The sequence below is a fragment of the Anomaloglossus baeobatrachus genome, chromosome 4 (genome assembly GCF_048569485.1).
Source record: "Anomaloglossus baeobatrachus isolate aAnoBae1 chromosome 4, aAnoBae1.hap1, whole genome shotgun sequence".
Taxonomy (NCBI): Eukaryota; Metazoa; Chordata; class Amphibia; order Anura; family Aromobatidae; genus Anomaloglossus; species Anomaloglossus baeobatrachus.
Window position 1 is genome coordinate 14,196,956 of NC_134356.1, and position 25,947 is coordinate 14,222,902.

At 50.9% G+C, this 25,947-nt stretch overlaps 1 protein-coding gene across 2 annotated transcripts in view; it reads right to left on the reverse strand.

Moving 5' to 3' along the window:
• Positions 1-7,661: 7,661 nt before the first annotated feature.
• The window catches only part of LOC142302587 (uncharacterized), a 40,207-nt gene continuing 21,921 nt past the window's right edge, over positions 7,662-25,947 (reverse strand). The window contains exon 3 of one of the 2 annotated variants that reach the window (XM_075343691.1): positions 7,662-9,012. In XM_075343691.1, coding sequence (XP_075199806.1) covers positions 8,980-9,012 — 33 coding nt within the window. In that variant the 3' untranslated portion in view covers positions 7,662-8,979. The remainder of the gene's footprint in view (positions 9,013-25,947) is intronic. The other variant, XM_075343690.1, reaches the window with a different exon arrangement.

A 25,947-nucleotide genomic window follows, 5' to 3' on the forward strand; every position in this document is an offset into this window, starting at 1 on the left:
TCCTTACTTATACCGATCAGTTAGGCAGGTAGTCTGGACGGAAACACAGTCCTATTCTGTACTGTGTGCATGCTGGTTTAGCGTGACACACTTCCATACTCTTCCTAGCTCACTGGCTAAGCAGCCTACTCCTGAGTGTAGGTTGCACTGAGGTTTGAGCAACACACGGGGAATTTAGTACTCTGGAATTTGCATCTGTCCTGTCTAGAGTTGAGCAATGTTCGAGTCGAACGGTTCGCCAATTTCATGTTCGAGTGATTTTGGGGGGTGTTCGAGTCGTTCAACGAACTCGAACGATGTGCTTAAAGTTCGGCAGTTCAAGTTACGTTCGAGAACGGTTCGATCACCAAAAAGCCTAGCTAGTTACTAGCTGGTTTTTCACTGTAGTCACTGTGAATCATGCTATTATCAAATTTCAGTGTATAGTGTGCGGGGGGGACGGGGTTTAGATCAGTGCTGCTGAGTGCTGAAAGAATGGCGATCGCCATTTTCTTTTTTCCTAAGCGCGCGTACAGTGGGGCGGGCCAGGCTGTCAGCCAATCACAGACACACACACAGCAAAGTGGATTTTTGCCAGACAAGCAAGGGCATGTGTCATAGGCTGTGCATGTCACATGTCCTTGCCTTATAAGACCCAGCCATTTTCCCCGTCGCCGCCATTATCTGTCTGCTGCGGGTGGGTGACAGTCACCGCTCCCGCTCTCGCTGCTGCTGCTGTGTGCGCTATAGACATACAGTGCAATCTACAGGTCGCTTTAGGGATTAGGGACTACTTGTAATTTCAGCCCTTTTCAGGGCTGCATTACAGCCAATCATAGCCATTGTTGCTAGGCAGGTCTGTGCCAACGCTGTGCAGGGGTTTATATAACAGCGTCTGGCTACATCAGCTCAGGCAATTACTTGGGGCATTGTTTCATTGGCAGGGATAGAAAGTGAGGCTTCCTTTGCTGACCAGCTAGCTACAGCACCTGTGCATTCTACACACATGTCCATTTCTGCTACGCAATTTTGCAAACAGTGTTGACACTTTCAGGGGCATACTAAAATTGTCTGGGATACTACCTTAGGGTTTCTTTGCTGTCAAGCAAGGTACACCACATGTGCATTCTACACTCCTCTCCATTTCTGCTACGCAATTTTAATTTCCAAAAGTGTGGACACTTTTAGGGTCATAGTAAAATTGTCTGGGCTACGACCTTAGGGATACTTTGCACGCTGCAACATCGCAGGTGCGATGTCGATGGGGTCATGTCGAAAGTGACGTACTTCCGTGCGTCGCTCCCGACATCGCAGCGTGTAAATCCTAGATGATACGATTAATGAGCGCAAAAGCGTCGTAATCGTATCATTGGTGCAGGGTCGGGGGAAACCATAATTACGCGGCTGCAATGGTACGACGTTGTTCCTTGCTCCTGTGGCAGCACACATCGCTGTGTGTAAAGCCGCAGGAGCGAGGAACATCACCTTACCTGCCTTCAGCAACCCATGCCGGCTATGCGGAAGGAAGGAGGTGGGCGGGATGTTTACGTCCCGCTCACCTCCGCCCCTCCACTGCTATTGGCCGCCTGCCGTGTGACATCGCTGTGATGCCGCACGACCCGCCCCCTTAATAAGGAGGCGGTTCACCGGCCAGAGCGACGTCGCAGGGGAGGTGAGTGCATGTGAAGCTGCTGTAGCGATAACATTCGCTACGGCAGCTATCACAATATATCGCACCTGCGACAAGGGCGGGGACTATCGCTGCAGCGTCAGTAACACATTGTTACCGATGTCGCAGCGTGCAAAGTGCCCCTTAGAGTTCCTCTCCTGTCACGCAAGGTACACCACATGTGCATTCTACACTTCTCTCCATTTCTGCTATGCAATTTTTAACTGCAGGTAGTCCAGCCAATCTGTGACGACGGTGCAGGAGTGGATATAATGTTGCCTTCATCTGAAGGTGGTGCCTTCAATGTCTGAGAGAGCTCAACACCAGCAGCTGTTTCCACTTCAAAAACAACTGATGACATGACAATCACACTGGCTGTTGCGGGTAAAGGGGTGGAAGGTCTGCATCAAAAAGCATGTGTGACTGCTGTCCCCACAGTCACAGAGCATGAAGAGCACGCAGATGCCATTGATGGGGCAGACGGTGGTTGCACAGCCCGGCTAGGCTGCATTGTAGCACAGTGAACTTCCCATTGCGACTTATGCTTCATTTGCAGTTTTGTACAGGGTGGGCTCCCCAGTATACAGCAAAACCACGCAACAGGAAAAGGACTCTAGGCAGTTGGGTTGATAAATAATTGTTTAACTTTCCAAAAACAAACAATAAGAATCATGCATAAAACTGACAGAATAGAAGAATTTATTCACAATTCGAAAAGCCTACACCCCTATGCTGCGACACTCGTAATGGCGATTTTTACCTCCTGCTCACCAACGTTTGCCTAACCAAGGGACTGTCTAAACAGTTGCCTAATACCTGGTAATCCCTCTGCGTAGTAGGAGTAATTGTGTGTGTGTGTGTGCGAACACGACTTACCAGTGTCGCATCACAAGAGCTTACAACTTATCTACCTAAACATAGACAAAACCCATTACCCCCCCTGAATACCCTTGTTAGCTGAAGCCTCACAGATAAGGCAGATGATAACAGTGTGAAGGTAAACCACACAGCTCAGCAACACAGTCATGGAAATCTTGTAAAGCAACAGTCAATGCAAACATATGTCGCTGTCCCTCTATGATTTTAACTATAACTGACAAATTGACAGAGCAGAGGCAGCAAGTCTTATTGTCTATATAGTCGGCCTAAGCAGAACAGATATGTGTTTTGCTAAGAAAACAAAGTATTGCGTTCATGCATTACTGTCTGGTCCCAGCCTACCGTACCCGGGTACTGTGGTGTCCAGTTGCCATCAATACAGAGTATACGATCCTCTACCGGTAAACAGTATAGACAGCAGCGGAAGAATGTCGGTCTCCGGCACAGGATGCTGCTCACAGGCGTTATGGTCCTCCTAACTAAACTCCAACACGAGTCCCCTCACAATTCACCAAATTGTTTCCACGGTAGCTCCTTGCTGTAACACACACCTTTTAGCTTTTCCTTCACTTCACAGACAGCACCTCTTCCGCTCTCCAAGTCCACAGCCGAAGACCGTTTTGCTATTGCTATAGTGACCAAACAGTCAAAGGCAGATGCAAAAAAACAGCAGCCCCTTGTGGGTAGTCTGCAACAATGCATTCAATGAACGGCAAATAAGCATGTTGCATTCACAGTGGATAAAGCTCATCAATACACCCTCACGCTATCACTTCCTTCATATCCATGTAAGAGTTCATGGACGAAGTACTCAAAGTAGTGAGTTTTTGGTTTCTACTTAGAGATTGGTGACAACTCTTACAGATGACATGACTTGGGTGATCTTTTGCGATGTAAAAAAAAGCCCCAGTCTAGGCAAGGCTTACAGCCCATGCGACCTGCAGAGCCACCACAACTTCTGCTCAGATGCATAGTTGTGGCTGATGATTCAGTTGTTGACGTGCTTCCAGTACTTTGTCTCTGTCCAGGAAGACACAACGTAACCTCGTCGTCAGTAGCATCCTCCTCCACCTCCTCTGCTGACCTCATCGACTTAGTGGGGAAATACATTTTCTTTTATGAATCCAGCTAATTGGTAGGAGTGGATATAATGTTGCCTTTATCTGAAGGTGGTGCCTTCAATGTCTGAGAGAGCTCAACACCAGCAGCTGTTTCCACTTCAAAAACAACTGATGACATGACAATCACACTGGCTGTTGCGGGTAAAGGGGTGGAAGGTCTGCATCAAAAAGCATGTGTGACTGCTGTCCCCACAGTCACAGAGCATGAAGAGCACGCAGATGCCATTGATGGGGCAGACGGTGGTTGCACAGCCCCGCTAGGCTGCATTGTAGCACAGTGAACTTCCCATTGCGACTTATGCTTCATTTGCAGTTTTGTACAGGGTGGGCTCCCCAGTATACAGCAAAACCACGCAACAGGAAAAGGACTCTAGGCAGTTGGGTTGATAAATAATTGTTTAACTTTCCAAAAACAAACAATAAGAATCATGCATAAAACTGAAAGAATAGAAGAATCTATTCACAATTCGAAAAGCCTACACCCCTATGCTGCGACACTCGTAATGGCGATTTTTACCTCCTGCTCACCAACGTTTGCCTAACCAAGGGACTGTCTAAACAGTTGCCTAATACCTGGTAATCCCTCTGCGTAGTAGGAGTAATTGTGTGTGTGTGTGTGCGAACACGACTTACCAGTGTCGCATCACAAGAGCTTACAACTTATCTACCTAAACATAGACAAAACCCATTACCCCCCCTGAATACCCTTGTTAGCTGAAGCCTCACAGATAAGGCAGATGATAACAGTGTGAAGGTAAACCACACAGCTCAGCAACACAGTCATGGAAATCTTGTAAAGCAACAGTCAATGCAAACATATGTCGCTGTCCCTCTATGATTTTAACTATAACTGACAAATTGACAGAGCAGAGGCAGCAAGTCTTATTGTCTATATAGTCGGCCTAAGCAGAACAGATATGTGTTTTGCTAAGAAAACAAAGTATTGCGTTCATGCATTACTGTCTGGTCCCAGCCTACCGTACCCGGGTACTGTGGTGTCCAGTTGCCATCAATACAGAGTTTACGATCCTCTACCGGTAAACAGTATAGACAGCAGCGGAAGAATGTCGGTCTCCGGCACAGGATGCTGCTCACAGGCGTTATGGTCCTCCTAACTAAACTCCAACACGAGTCCCCTCACAATTCACCAAATTGTTTCCACGGTAGCTCCTTGCTGTAACACACACCTTTTAGCTTTTCCTTCACTTCACAGACAGCACCTCTTCCGCTCTCCAAGTCCACAGCCGAAGACCGTTTTGCTATTGCTATAGTGACCAAACAGTCAAAGGCAGATGCAAAAAAACAGCAGCCCCTTGTGGGTAGTCTGCAACAATGCATTCAATGAACGGCAAATAAGCATGTTGCATTCACAGTGGATAAAGCTCATCAATACACCCTCACGCTATCACTTCATATCCATGTAAGAGTTCATGGACGAAGTACTCAAAGTAGTGAGTTTTTGGTTTCTACTTAGAGATTGGTGACAACTCTTACAGATGACATGACTTGGGTGATCTTTTGCGATGTAAAAAAAAGCCCCAGTCTAGGCAAGGCTTACAGCCCATGCGACCTGCAGAGCCACCACAACTTCTGCTCAGATGCATAGTTGTGGCTGATGATTCAGTTGTTGACGTGCTTCCAGTACTTTGTCTCTGTCCAGGAAGACACAACGTAACCTCGTCGTCAGTAGCATCCTCCTCCACCTCCTCTGCTGACCTCATCGACTTAGTGGGGAAATACATTTTCTTTTATGAATCCAGCTAATTGGTTTAAGGGCCTAGCAGGTTGGGTTTCTGGCATTATACAATCCTGTATGCAAATATTGTTATTCTGTCTATTGCTTTATATAGCTGTAAACAGTGGCGTAACTAGAGTTTGATGGGCCCTGGTGCAAAATTTGGACCGGGGCCCCCCTCCACGTACACCGACACTTAGGGTACGGGATAATGACACCGACACTCGGGGTACAGGATCATGACACTGACACATGGCTTTTACCCACAGGACTCAGCTTTCCCATGCTCTGCTATACATCTTTCCCTCAGCACCCAGCTTTTCCATATCAGAGCATGGGAAAGCTGGGTGCTGAGAGAAGATGTACAGCAGATCATGGGAAAGCTGGGTGCTGAGGGAAAAAGCCTTTTTCCCTCAGCACAAAACATTCCCATACCTTGCTTGTATCTTTGTCCCCCCTAGTCTATAGTTCTCCAAATACTACAATGGCCCCCACATAGCCTTCCATATAGTATAAAGGGTCCCACATAACCCTTCATATATTAGAATGCACCTCCATAGTCCTCCATGTATTATAATGCATTTCCCATAGTTCTCCATATATTATAATTCACCCCATAGTTCTCCATGTTTTATAATGCACCCCCATAGTCCATGTATAAGGTAGCCTCCATAGTCCTCCATATATTATAATGTAGCCCCTATAGTCCTGTATGTATTATAATGCAGTCCCATAAACCTTCATATTGTATTATGCAGCCCCATACTCCTCCATGTATAATGCACCCCTAGTCCATGTATAAAGTGTCCTTCATGTTTATTATGCAGCCCCATAGACCTCCATGTATCATGCAGCCAGCCCCCTCAGGACCTCCATGTATCATGCAGCCAGCCACCACCCCCCCAGGGCCTCCATGTATCACGCAGCCAGCCCCCCCCAGGGCCTCCATGTGTCATGCAGACAGCCACCCCAGAGACTCCATGTATGATGCAGCCAGCCCCCCCCCAGGGCCTCCATGTGTCATGTAGCCAGCTCCCCCCCAGGGCCTCCATGTGTCATGCAGCCAGCCCCCCCCAGGGCCTCCATGTGTCATGTAGCCAGCTCCCCCCCCAGGGCCTCCATGTGTCATGCAGCCAGCCCCCCCCCCAGGGCCTCCATGTGTCATGCAGCCACCCCCCCAGGTGTCATGCAGCTAGCCCCCCCTAGGGCCTCTATGTGTCATGCAACCAGCCCCCTCAGGGCCTCCATGTATCATGCAGCCAGCCCCCCCCAGGGCCTCCATGGATCATGCAGCCAACCCCCCCCCCAGGGCATCCATGTATCATGCAGCCAGCCCCCCCCCCCCTCAGGGCATCCATGTATCATGCAGCCAGCCCCCCCAGGGTCTCCATGTGTCATGCAGCCAGCCCCCCCAGGGCCTCCATGTGTCATGCAGCCAGCCCCCCCAGGTGTCATGCAGCTAGCCCCCCCTCCCCAGGTGTCATGCAGCTAGCCCCCCCCCCTAGGGCCTCTATGTGTCATGCAACCAGCCCCCTCAGGGCCTCCTTGTGTCATGCAGCCAGCCCCCCAGGGACCCCCCACATCACACACACTACACCAACATATGTCACACACCCTGCTCCCCACACAGCCTGCACCCCCTATATCACACACTACACCCTCATATGTCACACACTCTGTTCCCCACACAGCCTGCACCCCCCATATCACACACACTGCAGCCCCATATGTCACACACCCTGCTCCTCACACAGCCTGCACCCCCCATATCACACACACACACACACACTACATATCACACACCCTGCCCCACATATCTTACCCTGCCTGTACCCCAACTTACCCCTCTCAAACACTCTGCACCCCTTCACATCCTTCTGTCACAGTCTGCAGCCCTCATATGCCGCTCACCCTGCACACCCCCTCCTCATGTCCTCTCGTTTCTCATTACCAATCATGTGTCTCAATCTCCGTCAGGAATAACTATCTTTGCTTTCTGCCGGCAATCCTGTGTCTCCTCTCACACAGTCACATGGCCATGACGTCATCGCAGGTCCTGACAGGATGGATTCCATCTGCTGTGCAGGTCGCAGGAGTGCTTTTGCTCTGCCGCGGCTTGGAAACGCCTGGTGGGTCTCTCCAGGTCAGGGGCCCCTCTGCCCCCTGCTGACACTGCCCCCCCACCCCCACTCACAGGCCGGCCCCCGGCGGTCGCGTGGTCGGCCACTGAAGAGCGGATCTCCTGTCTTACAGAGAGGAGTCGGCTCTGCAGAGCGGTTGCCGGGCCCCTATAACCCTGCGGGCCCGGTCACAGTGGCGACCTCTGCGACCGCGGTCGTTACGCCCCTGGCTGTAAAAGCATTGATATATGCGTTAGCTAAACTATTGAATAAAGAAATAGAGAAACTATTTAACCCTTCTATATCAATTTCCCCCTTTTGTAAATGGTATAACCTTCACTACAGGGTCAGTAGGCGTCCAAACAGGAGCTACTGGCTCATGGGCCTAGTACCCATGAGGGGTCTTCCTACCACTTCACCCATCCACCCTCAGTGTGGACACCTACTTCCCGTCAGTAGAGGCCATTTGGGGTCCGTAGTAAACTACAGAGGGTTCAATACTGAAACTCTTAGAACATACATTATTCAGTAGTTTAGCTAACGCATATATCAATGCTTTTACAGCTATATAAAGCAATAGACAGAATAACAATATTTGCATACAGGATTGTATAATGCCAGAAACCCAACCTGCTAGGCCCTTAAACCAATTAGCTGGATTCATAAAAGAAAATGTATTTCCCCACCAGGAGTCTTTGCTGGAATCATCCATATATATACATATAATAGGAGAACAGACAAAAACTGGTGACTATGTATGTAGATACACACATAGACACAAACACACGGAAACAATCATTGTCCTTTCCACAGATAGCAACATCATTATATTGAAGACTGAACCATAATCCATCGTAGGTAATGGGGTCTGAATGAGGGATCTTAGTCTTTACTTTGGTAACTACACCCTCAATGTCCGGATTGTATTCCATCCACCACGACTGTCCCCTAGGCTGTGTGATATTTAGCTGGAACCAGGGATTAGTGACCTTTCCAGCTATAGTCAAGGTGGCAAATACATCTTTTCACCAGAATATCGATAGAGTCCAGGTTTCATTGTACATACAGTCTGATATCAACACCTCCTGTGGTTCCAGAGGTAAGGCTAAATAAGGCATAGTCTTTGAAGAAAATAAAACTGTGTGTGCAGATCCACCAGTCTTTTGGCTTTTCTCCTTCCATGTCCTCAGTAAGAGAAATATGGTGGCGAATGAGTTTATTATCCCAGTCCGTATTTAAAAGTTCGCTCAGTGTCTTTGTTTGGCGCAGCAACCCTGCTACACCTAGCAGGATAATTAGCAAAACTGTCATTCTGCCGGTGGAGTGACCTTTTTACAGTGACTGGCGTGGATCCAGGTGGGCTTTCCCTCAAGTTTCACTGAGGTGGATGTGGTCAGCTGGACTTGGAATGGGCCATCAGAGCGTGGATCTAGGCCCTTCTCACGTGTCTGCGCACGACCACCCAATCACCTGGATTCAGCTGATGCACATCTGCACTTGCATTGGGATCTGGAATGGATGAAAAGACATGTTTATGCACCACATTAAGTCTTTCCTGTAAGGCCTGGACGTAGGCTGTCATAGTGCCGTGTTGCATCTGTAACACTTGTGGAAAGTAGAGACCTGTTTTTGGGGCACTACCAAAAAGGACTTCAAAAGGAGACAAGCCTGTCTTTCTATTTGGAGTGTGTCTGACTGAAAAGAGTGCCAGGGATAAGCACTCTACCCAATTCTTTCCTGTCTCTGCCATGGCCTTTTGAATTTTTAGTTTAAGTGTCCCGTTTAATCTCTCTACTTTTCCACTGCTCTGCGGATGATAAGGGGTATGGACGCCTGCTCTTTTCCCAGGGCCTGCATAATGTCCCTCATTATTTCTCCAGTGAAGTGTGTACCCCTGTCACTTTCTATGGCTTCTGGGATGCCATACCGACAGACTAGTTCCTTCATCAGTTTTTCTGCAGTTGTTTTAGCATTTGCACATTTTACTGGATAGGCCTCAACCCATCCTGAGAAGAGATCTACACATACCAGGACGTATTCATACACTCCTACCTTGGGTAGTTGTATGTAGTCTATTTGCAGTCGTTGAAACGGGTAGAGCGGTCTGGGTGTTGCTTTCTTAGGGACTTTTACTGTTTTACCTGGGTTGTGTTGTGCGCAGATAATGCAGGATTGTACGTGTTTGGAGGCTACGTAACTGAAGCCAGGAGCGATCCAGAAGGCATTCACCTGGTTACACATGTGACTTTTTGAGGCGTGAGTGGGGCCATGTGTTGCTTGTGCCATCATAGGGAACAGGGACCTTGGTAAACACAACCTATCATTACTTTCCCATACTCCATTCGAGTTCAGCCCAGCTCCCTTTTTCCCCAGTGTTCCTTCTCTGTTTGGGCAGCCTGATGCTGGAGGGATTTCAGGACATCCAGACTTACTGTGGCTGGGACTTGCTGGCTCCCTGCCACTATCCTTTGATCCCTAGGCCTCTTTGCCGCTGCTTTCGCAGCTGCATCCGCCCTTCTATTGCCCGCTACCTCCAGTGAGTCACCTTTTGTGTGTGCTTTCACCTTAATGATGCCAACCTGGACTGGTAACATTAGTGCCTCCATTAACCGTTTTACCAATTCTGCATTTTTTTTAATAGGCTTACCAGCTGACGTAAGAAAAGCTCTACTTCTCCAGATAGGGCCAAAATCATGACAGATCCCAAATCCATAATTTGAGTCTGAATAAACATTAATTTTCCTACCTGATCCCGCTCTACACGCCTCAATGAGCGCTGTTAGCTCCGCCTCCTGCGCGGACATGTGCGGCGGGAGTGGTTCAGCTCGGATTACCTCATGTGAGGATACTACTGCATATCCAGTGTAGAATCTCCCATCCAGGTGGTATCTGGAGCCATCTACAAAAAACTCAAAATCTGCATTAGTAATAGGTGTATCATAGACATGTGGAAAACCTGCTGTCTCCTGACTCATCAGCTCTATGCAGCCATGCTCGTGCGTCATGTCAAAGTATTCATCCTCACTTGCTACCATTGTCACCAATTCCCCCTTTTCTGAATCTACTGGCAAAAGGGTGGCTGGATTCAGAACATTACACCTCTTGAGGGTGACATACTCAGGAATCAGAAGGGCACATTCAAGTCTGAGCTGTCTGGCCATAGACAGGTGTTTCAGTTGGACTTGCACAAGTATAGCATGAATGTCATGCGGGGAGTAAATTGTTAAGGGAAATGTCAATGTGATCTCGCAAGCTTTCCCTAGCAGTACTGCAGCAGCCGCTCCAGCACGGACACACGTGGGTGACCCTCTGACAACTGGGTCCAATCGCGCTGAGTAGTAAGCTATTGGTCTTTGTTTGTCACCATGTTGCTGTGTGAGGACGGCTGTCGCATGCCCTCCCTGTTCTGTGCAAAACAAGAAAAATGGTTGATCGTAATTTGGAATACCCAGGGCTGGGGCAGATACAATGAGTAGTTTAAGGGGTGCTTCACACACAGCGAGCTCGCTGCTGAGATCGCTGCTGAGTCACGCTTTTTGTGACGCAGCAGTGACCTCATTAGCGATCTCGCTGTGTGTGACACTGAGCAGCGATCTGGCCCCTGCTGCGATATCGCTGCTCGTTACACACAGCCCTGGTTCGTTTTCTTCAAAGGCGCTCTCCCACTGTGACACACAGATCGCTGTGTGTGACAGCGAGAGAGCGACAAATGAAGCGAGCAGGGGAGCAGGAGCCGGCGTCTGGCAGCTGCGGTAAGCTGTAACCAAGATAAACATCGGGTAACCAAGGTGGTTACCCGATATTTACCTTAGTTACCAGCCTCCGCAGCTCTCACGCTGCCTGTGCTGCCGGCTCCGGCTCTCTGCACATGTAGCTGCTGTACACATCGGGTTAATTAACCCGATGTGTACTGTAGCTAGGAGAGCAAGGAGCCAGCGCTAAGCTAAGCGGTGTGCGCTGGTAACTAATGTAAACATCGGGTAACCATACCCGATGTTTACCTTAGTTACCAGTGTCCGCAGCTTCCAGACGCCGGCTCCGTGCAAGCGCAGCGTCGCTTGCACGTCGCTGCTGGCTGGGGGCTGGTCACTGGTCGCTGGTGAGATCTGCCTGTTTGACAGCTCACCAGCGACCATGTAACGATGCAGCAGCGATCCTGACCAGGTCAGATCGCTGGTCGGATCGCTGCTGCATCGCTAAAGTGTGAAGGTACCCTAAAGGAATGAAAGGGATCAATAGCTTCCTGAGTGAGGTCAAAGGGGTCAGATGACAGACAATCATAGAGGGGTTGCATCATTTGCGAGGCAGACTTTATCCAAGGCCTGCAGTATGACAATAAGCCCAAAAAGGTGCGCAGTTGCCGGTGGGACCTGGGTAGGGAGAGATTTTGGACTGCTTGTTTTCTCTCCTCAGTCAGGTGTATTGTACCTTCAGAGATACAGTGACCCAAAAAGGTTACCTTTTGCTTACAGTACTGTAATTTTTCACGTGAAACTTTGCAACCATTCTCTGCCAGAAAACACAGCAAAGAAATTGTGGCTTCCTTGCAGGACGTCTGGTCTGGACAGCAGAGCAAAAGGTCATCCACGTACTGCAATAGCGTAACCTGTGGATGAGGCGGTTGCCACCGCTCCAGAATTCCTGCCATCGCTGTAGAATAAATGGTAGGTGAATTAATTCCTCCTTGCGGGAGGACTGTCCACATGTACTGTTTCCCCTCATGTGTGAAGGCAAAAAGATGCTGACAGTCAGGGTGTAGAGGCACAGAGAAAAATGCATTTGCCCAGTCAATTACTGTAAAACATTTGGAGGTCCCTGGGATTTGTGACAGTAAGGTATGTGGGTTTGGAACAATAGATGTTCCACTCTCAGTGACAGCATTGACAGCTCTCAAATCATGCACCATTCTGTATGTATCAGGGGAACCTTTGGGCCCTTTTTCTCTTGATTGGATACAAGGGAGTGTTACAGGGGGAGGACCTTTGTACTAGAGCCCCTGCTTGCACATATTCTCTGGTCAGGGCCATTGATTTGGCTGGGCGTAAGGGATACTGTTTTATCAAGGGAATTTCAAACACCAATCCCTCCAGTCCCTTCATGGTCACCAGTTTCCTAGGCCAGAGGCAAAGGAGGAGGGAAGGAAGGAGGAGAGTCAGTCTGCTCCCTCTCCTATTTGGGGTTTTTGCACTGTCTGGCGTAATGTAAATGCTGTCCACAATTCCAGCACTGTACGGTCGCTAGGTCACCTGGTGCCCTCCCTCTCTGCTTCCACTGTTTTCCTTGTGCTCTAGCATACATAACTGGTCGCTTGCATTTTGTCAGTTCAACCCCCTTAGCTACTTGCAGAAGGTCTGTTGGGTCCATGTTTCTCCACTCAGGTCTGGCTGTCTGTACTGCTTCTCGTAAAACCTTATTCATACCATTAACGAATATACTCATCAGTATTTTGTCATTAAGGGAGGTTCTGACTTTGTACCCCACGTCTGCCCACTTCAGCTGTAACCTCCAAAAGTACGTCTCTATACTCTCCCCTTCCTGCTGTATTACGTCAGTCAGGGAAAGAGGGAAAGGTTGGTCTTCAGGGTCAGATAACTGTTTTCTTTCCTCACCATCAGAGTAATGTCCAGCTTCCTCCCCAAAACTCAGTTCCTTCACTACCTCTGTCTCAGTGTCAGCGTCCTCTGTCATCACATGTGATCTGGTTCGAACAGGATTTAGTGCAATCTGCTTAGGGCGAGTAACATTACACGTAGCACAAGTACTTCTCCAGTCTGGGTTTTTCTGACTACAATGTTTACAAGTCCATTCAGGGCGGCACGGTGGCTTAGTGGTTAGCACTGCAGTCTTGCAGCGCTGGGGTCCTGGGTTCAAATCCCACCAAGGACAACATCTGCAAGGAGTTTGTATGTTCTCCCCGTGTTTGCGTGGGTTTCCTCCGGGTTCTCCGGTTTCCTCCCACACTCCAAAAGACATACAGATAGGGACTCTAGATTGTGAGCCCCAATGGGGACAGCGTTCCTGATGTATGTAAAGCGCTGCGGAATATGTTAGCGCTATATAAAAAATAAAGATTTGATTGATTTGATCTGGTCTGGGTTACTGATCATGTGAAGGTGGGGCGGTAGCAGTCACAGTTTTTGCTCTTGGTGCATTAAAACATTTATAATACACTTTACATAACAATAATATAATAATACATCCCACTGTTATTTCTTTACATCCACAATGCTGCACCTCTTCCTTGAATCTGTGCCATTTCTCAACATCCAAACACCCACACTCTGGCATGTCTGCCTTTCTGAGTATTGGTCTGATATTTTTCACTGCTTCCTTGACTTTCCTTTCTTGCACTATCTGTTTGGCTGTTTTGGATCCCGCTGGAGCCCCACACTGCACACTGAACAAGTTGCCCATGGCTTCAACTTATTCCCATACAGCCCACCTTTCTGCAAATGCCCTCTCAGTGTCCCTGAACCTTGTTAACAGGTCACACGTCTCCTGGCAAGTCAGAATGGGCTCTCAAGTGGTAGCTGGAAGGCTAAATCAGCATTCACTCTCACCTGCTACACTTGTAGGGCGTATTGGGAAGGGTTAAAAAACACCTCTCACCCAATAGACCAGATGACTAAAGCAGGAAGGACCAGGTGTGATAGTCCTCTCACCTGCTAGACCACCTCCATGTAAGTGGGAAGGCCACAATGCTCTCTAACCCACTTCAAACCTGATGTGCAGTTGGGTAGTCCATGCTGGTCCTTTACAAAGTATTCCAGCAACGAACGTAAACTAGAGTTAAACCAAAACAATCCTCAGTGCTGACTTCTCACAGAGGGCAGAAAATCGCGCAGCTGTTCACTTGACCCCTCCCAACAGAATGGCAGCGCACAGTGTGTTTAGCAAGAGTGTTATCTCAAAAAGAATTCTTCGTCCAGATTCAGCTTTTCCAAAACATCCCTAATACCCACTGGTATAATACACAATCCCAGCAGAAATTGAGACTACTTATATACCTTCACAGCACTTGATTCTAGAAACATATGTAACAATACACCTTCCAAGGATCAGTTAACCTCACATGTAAATAAATCTAAACCGCTCTTGACACTGATGGGAAAAAATACATATGTCAGGTATCCACTAAAATACTCTATATGGCTGTGCCCTGTGACATTTCACAACCAGAATATCTTTTCACAGTCCACAGTATGACCTATAACCATTAGACTTATACATACATATTATTTCACCAAGTCTCTTATCTCAATTACTTGTCACTTTGTTATTCAGAGGCTTCTCATCAATATACAACAACCTATTGCCTGCCTACTTTATCTAGGCATTAGTATGAAACCACTTATGAACACATATCCCTAGACCAGTGTATTGCCCATCAAAGATGCAAAGATGGCCAAAGCAAAACATAAAACACAGCAACACAGCAAATGCAATTATACAGAGACTGTCCCAAATTCCATGCTATGCAATCTGTGCAATCAGTTAATGGACGGACAACAGATTATCTTATTACTCTATATTTCAACTCTCATTCAGACATGCATGAGAAAAAAAACAATACTCACTGGTGATGCCAGAGTTCTTGAACCGTGTGTACAGCCTTACCCAGAATATTCGGGAAATCAGAGAGAGTGAAACAAAGTGTAAGAATAAAGCTTCTCACCTTGCTGCAGCTGAAATTTCACAGTCTCAAGAGTCCCCAAAACTTCTTCCGAATAGGCTGGTTGGCCACGGCCCCACGTTGGGCGCCAAAAACTGTTGTAGCTGTTCTGTTTTGTCACAAGTCAGCTTATGGGATCACCAGTGAGGTCCTCTGAATTAGGCCTCTTCAGACCTAATCAAGATCGAGCGCTCGGAGAAAAAGACCTGCATCCATGTGAGCATGATCAATTTTCCTGCTTATTTAGCTAAGGTACAGTTTATTTATACCATTTACAGATCAATGTGATTTTGCAAATAAGGCTTCTAGCTGGATTTTACAAGTTGCTCATATGACCTTTAAGTTTTAGCAAAACAAAAATGTAGAGTCATGCATATGAGATAAGAAGAAGATAAGAAGAACATTTAGAGACAATAATAATCCTTGAGCTTGTCTCTTATTCCGAAGGCTCTATGACTATGAACTACTTACTAATGAAATAAAATATCTTTAATAAAGAAATAGAGAAACTATTTAACCCTTCTATATCACTTTGGTTTGACAGTAAGTGGGGTCTCCAACCTCATCATCACCCTGTGTGTTTTCACTCCCCTCGTCCTGACTCCTCCGAGCCAACCTCTTCCTGCCCTGACCGAATAGTAAAGTTGTCGTTCCAATCAGGTATCTGAGTCTCATCAGCATTTCCCCATTGTCTCCACCAGGAGGATTTACAGTTTGGGAATGAGGGTGTACATTATGCTCAGCACCTTCTTCATCGGGGCCTGGATCTGACTCACAAAGCTTCTGGGCATCAGTGCAGATCATTACCTTGTCTGGACTCACTGCAGCTTTAGAGCAGATCTCTGAAGGCCCTGTCACACACAGAGATAAATCTGTGGTAGATCTATGGTTGCAGTGAAATTGTGGAGAATCAGTGCCAGGTTTGTGGCTGTGTACAAATGGAACAATATGTCCAGGATTTCACTGCAACCACAGATCTGCCAAAGATTTATCTCTGTGTGTGACGGGGCCTTGATTCCCAGGCTATAGCGTGACTGAACAGCTCTGCAAACTCAACCATCTCCGTTACCCCATACTCAGCAGGGCTAGTGGAAACTTGAGAGCTGTTAGGAAGCAAGTGCGATTGGGTTGACATCACAGAGGAAAGGTATTTGGGATATTGAAGTTGAGGTGGAGGAGAGGCCACTTGATGGAGCACTTGAGATCCATTGAAGCACCTGCTCTTTTGGTGCCTTATCTACATTTGGTAGCGATGGTCGTGTCCCTGAAAAAAGGGATCATATCAGATTATCCACGGGAAGAAGTACACCTCTTATTTTGGCTGGTAGTTGGTGTTACGAATCGGTGCCGCCGTAGACGCAAGCAGCCTGCTGCGGTTCCAGTTGCGCCCATGCTTCAGCTGCCAATTTTGGCCGTACCACGGGTTGTCCAGCTGGCTGCTTCCTCATCCATGTCTAAGTGTGGAGAGACGGCTAGTGCGCATGCGTGTGCCGATTTACCCTAGACACAGCCTCAGTACAGTGTTTTGCCTAGTGAGCATGCTCAGCATGACTGTGTCATTCCTGAGGCTAAGTCCTTAGTTTGTGCTACTGAGCATGCTCCCACACTTAGTGAGAAAAGCCTCTTTGCACAGGTACTTGGACTCCGGGCCATGTCTAAGGGGCACTTTGCACACTAGGACATCGCAAGCCGATGCTTGCGGTGCCGAGTGCGATAGTCCCCGCCCCCGTCGCAGGCGCGATATCTAGTGATAGCTGCCGTAGCGAACATTATCGATACGGCAGCTTCACATGCACTCACCTGCCCTGCGACGTCGCTATGGCCGGTGGCCCGCCTCCTTCCTAAGGGGGCGGGTCGTGTGGCGTCACTGCGACATCACACAGCAAGCGGCCAATAGCAACGGAGGGGCGGAGCTGAGCGGGACGTAAACATCCCGCCCACCTCCTTCCTTCCGCTTAGTCGGCGTGAGCTGCGGGAAGCAGGTAAGGTGATGTTCCTCGCTCCTACGGCTTCACACACAGCGATGTGTGCTGCCGCAGGAGCGAGGAACAACATCGTACCGTCGCAGCAGCGTAATTATGGAATTCCCCGACACTACACCGATGATACGATTACGACGCTTTTGCGCTCGTTAATCGTATCATCTAGGATTTACACACTACGATGTCGAGAGCAACGCCGGAAGTGCGTCACTTTCGACATGACCGCACCGACATAGCACCTGCGATGTTGTAGTGTGCAAAGTGCCCCTTAGTCCTGTGTTGGGCCTACAGAGCATGCAGAAGCCTGTTTTCGGAGATTGTTTTCAGGCAAATGAGTATGCTCAGGTACTTAGTGCATCAGAGGCTAGGTCCATTAAGGAACTCACTGTCCATGTCCTTGAGGTGGCAGTCCATGATAGTCCAGAGGGCATCAGGTGTCCTGATGATGTGGCCACTCCGGACTGGCTCGCAGAGGCCCGCCCCTATGATTTGGCACCTCATCATTGTTCGTCAGACGATGATTGGTGAGGTGTTTGGGGCGTGGCTGCCATGAGGTCATCATTGAAGTGGCGGTTACGGATAGGCCGCTGGTTATGTCACTGATGACGTGGCACTCTGCTTTTGGCTCATGGAGGGGCATTGTGGTCCACCCGGGGTTGGGGCGGACCCAGGTTAGAAAAGGGGTTGGAGACAACAAGGAGGTGCGCAGTCTTCTATTATGCTCAGACAGAGCACACCTACATGTGTTGAACCCATTGTGGCTTTAGTGCAAAGGTAGGCAGGGATAGGGCGTCGGTGCAGGATGCCACCACACTTGGTGACGCAGAAGTTACGACCAGCTCCTGTCCTACCAGTCCAGCTAGTGCAGCACAGTGGCATTAACTGGGCTGCTGCTGCACCTGCTGTCCACAGGTATGCCCCCTACGCACATGGACAGCGTACCCAATGGCCCCTGTGTTATTAACAGGAAGTTCCTGGGCTGGGTGGGTGTGTGGACCCTGTGACAATAACAGGGTTCCCAGTCTCCAGATCCGATTGTCGGCTAACTCGGTTCAGGCTAATATTAGTTTCAGAGCCACCCAGCTCTGCATCCTCCGCCTAACCTTCCTGTTGCCAGCATCTCCTTTTCCATCTAGGAGCACGGTGGACACTGACTGGTGATTGGGATATATACCACCTTATCCTAATCTGCCAGTCCCCACCGTAACAGATAGTGTTTCTTCAGCAGATGTTACTGTTGCTTAACCACCAAACCCACGGACAAAAACTTTTTTCCCCTTTCTAACACACCTGTTCCCCTTTCCACCAGCATATGGCCCTTTTCTACTCATTTTGTATATGACCAAATTTGCAACTCTGCAGGGACACCCTACTCAACGCCGTCTCAGCACAGCAGCCAGCCCTCGGTCCCTCAGATGTGGACAAGTAAAAGACCATTTCCTCCTAGCCATGACAAAGCGTTGAGATTCACTCTGTGCAGCACAGGTGTTTAGTGGAAAAGCTGATCTAAGATTGCGTACCAGCTTCTGCTGATACACCTGCATACGTCCGTCCCTTTCTATGGCAGGACTTATTTCACCAAATTTTGTCTTGTACCGGGGATCTAACAGTGTGGCAACCCAGTAGTCAGCATTACTTCGAATTTGGACAATCAGAGGGTCGTGTTGTAGATAGTGCAGCAAGAAGGCGCTCATGTGTCTTGCGCATTGTCACGAACCACCGGGGGGGTCACTCAGAAATCCCCCGCGCTGGCTACCAGTACGTCACAATCGGGGGGTAACAAGTGGGGGTCACCCCTCCTTTATACCTCCCGACCGACAGACAGAGCACGTGACGCGCTCTCTAGCGCCCCTCTTATAGTCAGGCCAATTATGGAATTGCCCGACAATAAGCAAGGAGGCCGCTATACTACTTATGCCGATTATTGAAGGGTCCCCGGTGAGAGTAGGGTATATATTCCCCCGACCTCCGCGGGCGGAATATATAATATCTTCCCGAATCTCACTGGCCTCCCCACAATAATCCTTGGCACAACTCGCTGCCACCAACCGATTTACGGTAACTATTAGCCGAACACACAGACGTGGGATTCAAGATCGAGATAACAGAACAGCCCAAGATTAATTATATAATTTAATCAGCCTAAAGCACACTAGAAACTACAATATATACAATAGGGAATCTACAGAATATACATATGTCAGAGTACAGTTACAATCAAAGCATGGGTTACAAACAGGCATACACAGTTCCAGCAGTTACCTTGTGCGTCTGGCCACAGGGGGGCGCTGTAGACCAGGTTTCTAGGATCCTTCCCACAGATGTTTCCTACACGTGACCCCCAGCGAAAGAACCCTGGAAAATGGCCGAAGTAGGGTTATCAACCTGGGCAAATCCAGGTCCCCTCCTACCTTAGTGACCTCACAGGGAGCACTGCTCCACCCCCTGCATGGAGTCAGAGTAATATCCCAGAAAGGGGATTTTGGCCATAACTTTGCCTGGGAGCGTCGTAGACGGACGCCAACGCTCTCATTGTGACAGTTATGAATTTAGCTACAGAACGAGAGGACTCATGACTTGTCTACTAGTTCCCCATTGGCTGATATCACGCCTGGGGTATTTCCCAAGCTCCCGCTCCCATAAAAAAGGTGTGCCAGCATCGTCCGCATGCGGAGACACCATTTTTATGGTTGCCATATTTATCGGAAATATGGCTTGCGAGATATGAACCATTTTTTTACTGGAGTCGTTCTGTCTGGCTAGTTCCATAGCCTTGCTAATTAGCTAGCAGCCCCTACCACAGGGTCACGGCAGGGAGTCATCCTGTGTCCTTTGTTCCCACATCACCTAATTTCCATATCACAGGAGATGGCCATGGGATGTGTTGCTAAACAAGTTGTGTGAAGGAAAGGGGGGGTGACACCAGGAGAGGGCTTCCTGACATAACTTGAATATCATGATTTATCGTCATATCTCCGGATTTACCTCACACCTCCCCCCTTTTGAGGGCGCTAGGGGGCAGCACACTCCGGTGTTCCCCCGTGCGCCCGTCCGCGACCTCTCCTTGTCGGGACAGCCCGTCTGCGTTACCGTGGTCACGGCCCCTTTTGTGGCGAATGGTGAAGTTGTATTGCTGGAGCGCAAGGCTCCATCGCAACAATCGCCCATTCGTCCCAGAGACGGTGTGCAACCAGCTGAGGGGATTGTGGTCCGTCTCCACGATGAAGTGGCGCCCGTATAGATAGGGTTGCAGACGCTGCAGGGCCCACACTATGGCCAGGCACTCCTTCTCCATTGTGGAATAGGCCACTTCCCTCGGTAACAGCTTCCTGCTCAGGTACAAGACTGGGTGCTCTTGGCTCGCAGAGTCCACCTGGCTGAGCACCGCACCGAGGCCGAAGTCACTGGCGTCGGTCTGTACTACAAACGGCCGCGTGAAGTCGGCTGCCTGTAGCATGGGCGGGCTGGACAGGGCGTCCTTTAGGGCCCGGAAGGCTGTCTCGCAGTCCATTGTCCAATCGACTGCAGAGGGCAGCTTCTTCTTGGTGAGGTCCGTCAAGGGCTTTGCCAGGCTACTATAGCATGGAACAAACCTCCTATAGTACCCAGCGGTCCCCAAGAAGGGCATCACCTGCTTCTTGGTCCTGGGGGTGGGCCAGGATGCGATGGCCTCCACTTTCTCAGGCTCGGGCTTCAGTGTTCCCCCGCCTACCCGGTGACCGAGGTACTGGACCTCGCTCATGGCCAGCTGACACTTGCCCGGCTTGATGGTCAAACCTGCCCGGTGGATCCGCCTGAGCACCTGTGCTAGATGCTCTAGGTGGTCCTCCCAGGTGGGACTGAAGACGGCAATGTCATCCAGGTACGCGGCCGCGTACCCTTCAAGTCCCTTGAGCAGGGTGTTGACCATCCGCTGGAAAGTGGCAGGGGCATTCCTCATCCCGAATGGCATCACCGTGGACTCGTACAGTCCAAATGGGGTAATAAAGGCAGAGCGTTCCCTGGCCTTGCGAGTCAGGGGGATCTGCCAATATCCCCGGCTCAGGTCCATGATGGTCAGGTACTGAGCCCCGGCCAACTGATCGAGCAGGTCATCGATGCGTGGCATTGGGTACGCATCGGCGACCGTGACCGCATTGAGCCCCCTGTAGTCCACGCAGAACCGAGTGGTTCGGTCCTTCTTAGGGACGAGGACTACAGGCGAGGCCCAAGCGCTGTTGGATGCCTGGATCACCCCCAGCTTCAGCATCTCGTCAATCTCCTGGCGCATGTGTTGCTGCACCTCCAGGGAGACCCGATATGCTGAACGCCGGATCGGGGGATGATCCCCAGTGTCCACGTGATGGACAGCCAAGTCAGTCCTTCCGGGCTGGTTGGTAAACAACCCCCGGAAGGGGTGTAGGGTGGCCCACAGCTGGGACCGTTGGTCCTCCAAGAGCTGGTGGCCAACCTCCACATCCTCAATGGATCCGCCTGCCCTGACCTGGGCTAGCATATCCAAGAGGGTTTCCGCTTCTCCCTCCTCGGGCAGGTTGCACACAGGGAGTGCACATGCCTCCCGCTCATGATGTGCCTTCATCATGTTCACATGGAAGGGCTTCCGCCTTCCACGGGCAGGGTCCAGGGTGACCAGGTACGTTACAGGGTTGAGCTGCTGGTACACGAGGTATGGGCCTTCCCAGGCTGCCTGAAGCTTGTCCTGTGGTACGGGGACCAGTACCCACACCTTTTGACCCACTTGGTAGGTCCTCTCACAAGCGTTCTGGTCGTACCAACGCTTCTGATCGGCCTGGGCTTGAGCCATATTGTCGTGTACCAGTTGCGTCAAGGCCTGCATTTTGTCCCGGAAGCGCATGACATACTCGATAACCGACACTCCAGGGGTGGCCAAATCCCCTTCCCAAGCCTCTTTCACCAGAGCCAGGGGGCCCCGCACACGTCGCCCGTACAGGAGCTCAAACGGTGAGAATCCTGTTGAGGCCTGTGGAACCTCCCGGTAAGCAAATAACAGGTGTGGGAGATACCGCTCCCAGTCACGCCCATGGGAGTCGACCAACATCTTAAGCATCTGCTTTAAGGTGCCATTAAACCGCTCGCACAGGCCATTAGTCTGTGGATGGTACGGGCTGGCCACCAGATGTCGCACCTGGACTTGCTTACAGAGGGCCTCCATCAGCTGGGACATGAATTGGGTCCCCCGGTCAGTGAGCATTTCCTGGGGAAAACCAACTCGGGAGAAAATCTCCAGCAATGCGGTGGCCACCTTGTCAGCCCGAATGGACGACAAGGCCACTGCTTCTGGGTACCGGGTGGCATAGTCCACTACCGTCAGTATGAAGCGTTTCCCGGAGCTGCTGGGGATGGCCAGCGGGCCGACCAGATCCACAGCCACCCTCCTGAAAGGCTCATCGATGATTGGCAGAGATACCAGTGGGGCTTTGGGGTGTGGCCCCGCCTTCCCCACTCTCTGACAGGTTTCACACGAACGGCAGTAGGCAGCCACATCGGCCCCCATTTTTGGCCAGTAGAAATGCTGGTTTAACCTGGCCTTGGTCTTAGCGATCCCTAGGTGTCCGGCCATCGGAATCTCATGTGCGATCCGCAACAACTCCGTCCGGAACGGATAGGGTACCACCAACTGTCGGTCCCTGGGCCACGCCTCCGGTGAACCCTGCTGGACCGTGGCCCGGTACAGCCGTCCTTGGTCCCAGACCACTCGCTCCGGGTCCGAGTCCGAGGGAGGCTGTGCCGCCTGCTCCTTAAGAGCTTTCAGGCTGTCGTCAGCTTCTAACGCTGCCTGAAACCCCTGACTAGATGTGGCCAGAATCGACGAGACTGTCACATCTTCGGTCAGTACGCCGGGACCTGTGTCCTGGCCTCCACCTGACTCGGCTGCCACTTGGTCAGAAGGGGAAGAGCTATCGGACCTCCGGGAGGCCCCTTGGCTTCCAGCACTCCCACTGCGGGTGACAGCGGCCACAGCCGCTGCGACCGTGGGTCGTGCCTGCTCCTCCTCCGTCCCTGACCAAGTCGCCGGTTCAGGCAGACCTACCTGGCTTCCTGACACCCCGGTTGTGGGGGAACCCTGCACCGAGATCTTACCTGGGAGCACTTCCGCTCCTGGACCGGCCCCAATCTCACCTGCCTGTTCCCCTCCTGCAGCAACAGAACCCCGCTGTGAAATCTCTGGGGACCCCACATTTGCTGTGGTAGCCCCCACCCCACACACTGGTCCTCCCCCTGCAGCACCCTGCTCTCTGCTTATCCCTGCAGAGGGCAACAGATCCCAGCTCACAGGCTGATTACTTGTAGAGGCATTGTCACACCGTTCTCTGACCCCCTCCCCTGTCACAGCTGCAGCTGTGTGTGTGTCTATGGTGTCTGTGCAAGCAGAAATATCAGAGTTCACTCCCTCCTCCCTTACATCATTCATAGATAACACATTAACATTGTCCGGAGGCACGTCAGTACTGGCTGAAGGTTCAGCCCTTGGGGGGGGCCCAAACTGGGAGGTTATCTGCCCCAAATCTGTCCCAAGTAGCACGTTTGCGGGAATCCGATCAGTTACCCCCACCTCCCTCACCCCTCGCCCTGCGCCCCAGTCCACATAAATGTCAGCAACAGGCAGCGCCGGGTCAGTGCCTCCAATCCCGGAGACAGCGAGGGTTTTTCCAGGGATCAAGTCTTGGGGGGACACCATCTCAGGCCGCACCAGAGTCACCTCCGAGGCGCTGTCTCGCAGTCCTATGGTCACAGACCGGCCGACGGTGACAGGTTGGAAGCTGTCCAGGGACCTACCACCACCCCCACCCACACAATACACCTTGGGCGGCCCTTGGGACGGGGACGGAGCCGGGGCCTTGGGACGCTGAGGGCACATGGCCTTGAAGTGTCCAGGTAGGTTGCACTGGTGGCACCGTCTTGGTTCTGCCACGGGCCTGGAGAGGGGAGTTGAGGGGGACACCCCCTGCAGTCTAGGGGCAGGTGGGGCAGTCGCAGAGTTCATCTTACCCCCTCTCCAGGTGCTGCTGGTGGCTGCTCTCCTGGCTTCAGGAGCCCGATTGTTGGTGTAGTCATCGGCCAGGGCAGCTGTAGCCGTGGACCCCTTTGGCTTCTGGTCTCGGATGAACTGGCGGAGATCCTCAGGGCAGTTCCACAAGAGTTGCTCCGTGACGACCAAGTCCAGGATCTCTGGCCCGGTGGAAAGCTGCAGGCCTTGGGTCCAGTGGTCGGCAGCTCGGGCAAGTGCCCGCCGGTGGTCAGCCCAGGAGTCCTTTGGTCCCTTTTGCAGGGTCCGGAACTTCTTGCGGTAGGACTCCGGAGTGAGGTTGTACTGTTGGATCAGGGCCCGCTTGATGGTGTCGTAGCCCTGATCTGCCTCAGCAGGCAAGTCCCCAAGGATTTCCAGGGCCTTACCCCTTAAACGGGGGGTCAGGTATTTGGCCCACTGGTCCTTGTCCAGATGGTGCTGCAAGCAAGTCCGTTCAAAAGCAGTCAAGAAAGAGTCCAAGTCTCCATCCTTCTCCAGCACTGGGAAGTCCTCAACACGGACCTTTGGAAGTTTGGTGTCTTGAAGGTCACGTGTGGCTGATGAGGGCTGGAGCTTGGCTAGATGCAGCTGGTAGTCACGGTCTGCCTGTCGCTCCGCAGCCTCACGCTCTGCCTGGCGCTCTTCACGCGCTGCTTGCCGCTCCGCAGCCTCAGCATCACGCGCTGCCTGCCGCTCTGCCCTGCGCTCTGCCAGGAGTTCCTTGTAGCCCTTCTGGTCTCCAGCCTGGAGAAGGGCCATAGCCATTTGAAGAAGGCTATCCGAGCCTCCCAGGCTCGGTGGAATGGCACGTGGTGATCTGCGGCCCGCTGCGGAGCCTGGTGATTCACTGTCCATTTCAGAGCGGAGGACTGGCATCTGGCTCGTTGAGGACCCTTGGGCGAGCTCCTCCTCATCTTGTCCAGCAGTGCCAGGTTGTGCAATGTCCTCTGCAGAGCTGTTCTCTGGCGTCGAGCTCCTGGAGGACTCGTGGGCAACCTCCTCATTACTGTCCACAGCACCGTCCTCCCTCTCTTCGGCTCCTGCCTTAGCATTGGCCAGTTGCATAGCTCTGCTCCTGGTGCCATCAGCCATTCTTGCAGACTTTTGGTCACTGACACAGAACTGACACCTGATGCCTCCACACACCTTACAGTATCTTCACTCTGACACTCTAGTGTTGAGCTGGTCTGAAGACCCCAGCAGCCACAGCTGCTGCAGGCAGTCTTTAGTGTCTGGGAGTATGGGTCTCACACTCACACACACTATTATCTCGATCCCACCGCTTGCCACCAATATGTCACGAACCACCGGGGGGGTCACTCAGAAATCCCCCGCGCTGGCTACCAGTACGTCACAATCGGGGGGTAACAAGTGGGGGTCACCCCTCCTTTATACCTCCCGACCGACAGACAGAGCACGTGACGCGCTCTCTAGCGCCCCTCTTATAGTCAGGCCAATTATGGAATTGCCCGACAATAAGCAAGGAGGCCGCTATACTACTTATGCCGATTATTGAAGGGTCCCCGGTGAGAGTAGGGTATATATTCCCCCGACCTCCGCGGGCGGAATATATAATATCTTCCCGAATCTCACTGGCCTCCCCACAATAATCCTTGGCACAACTCGCTGCCACCAACCGATTTACGGTAACTATTAGCCGAACACACAGACGTGGGATTCAAGATCGAGATAACAGAACAGCCCAAGATTAATTATATAATTTAATCAGCCTAAAGCACACTAGAAACTACAATATATAC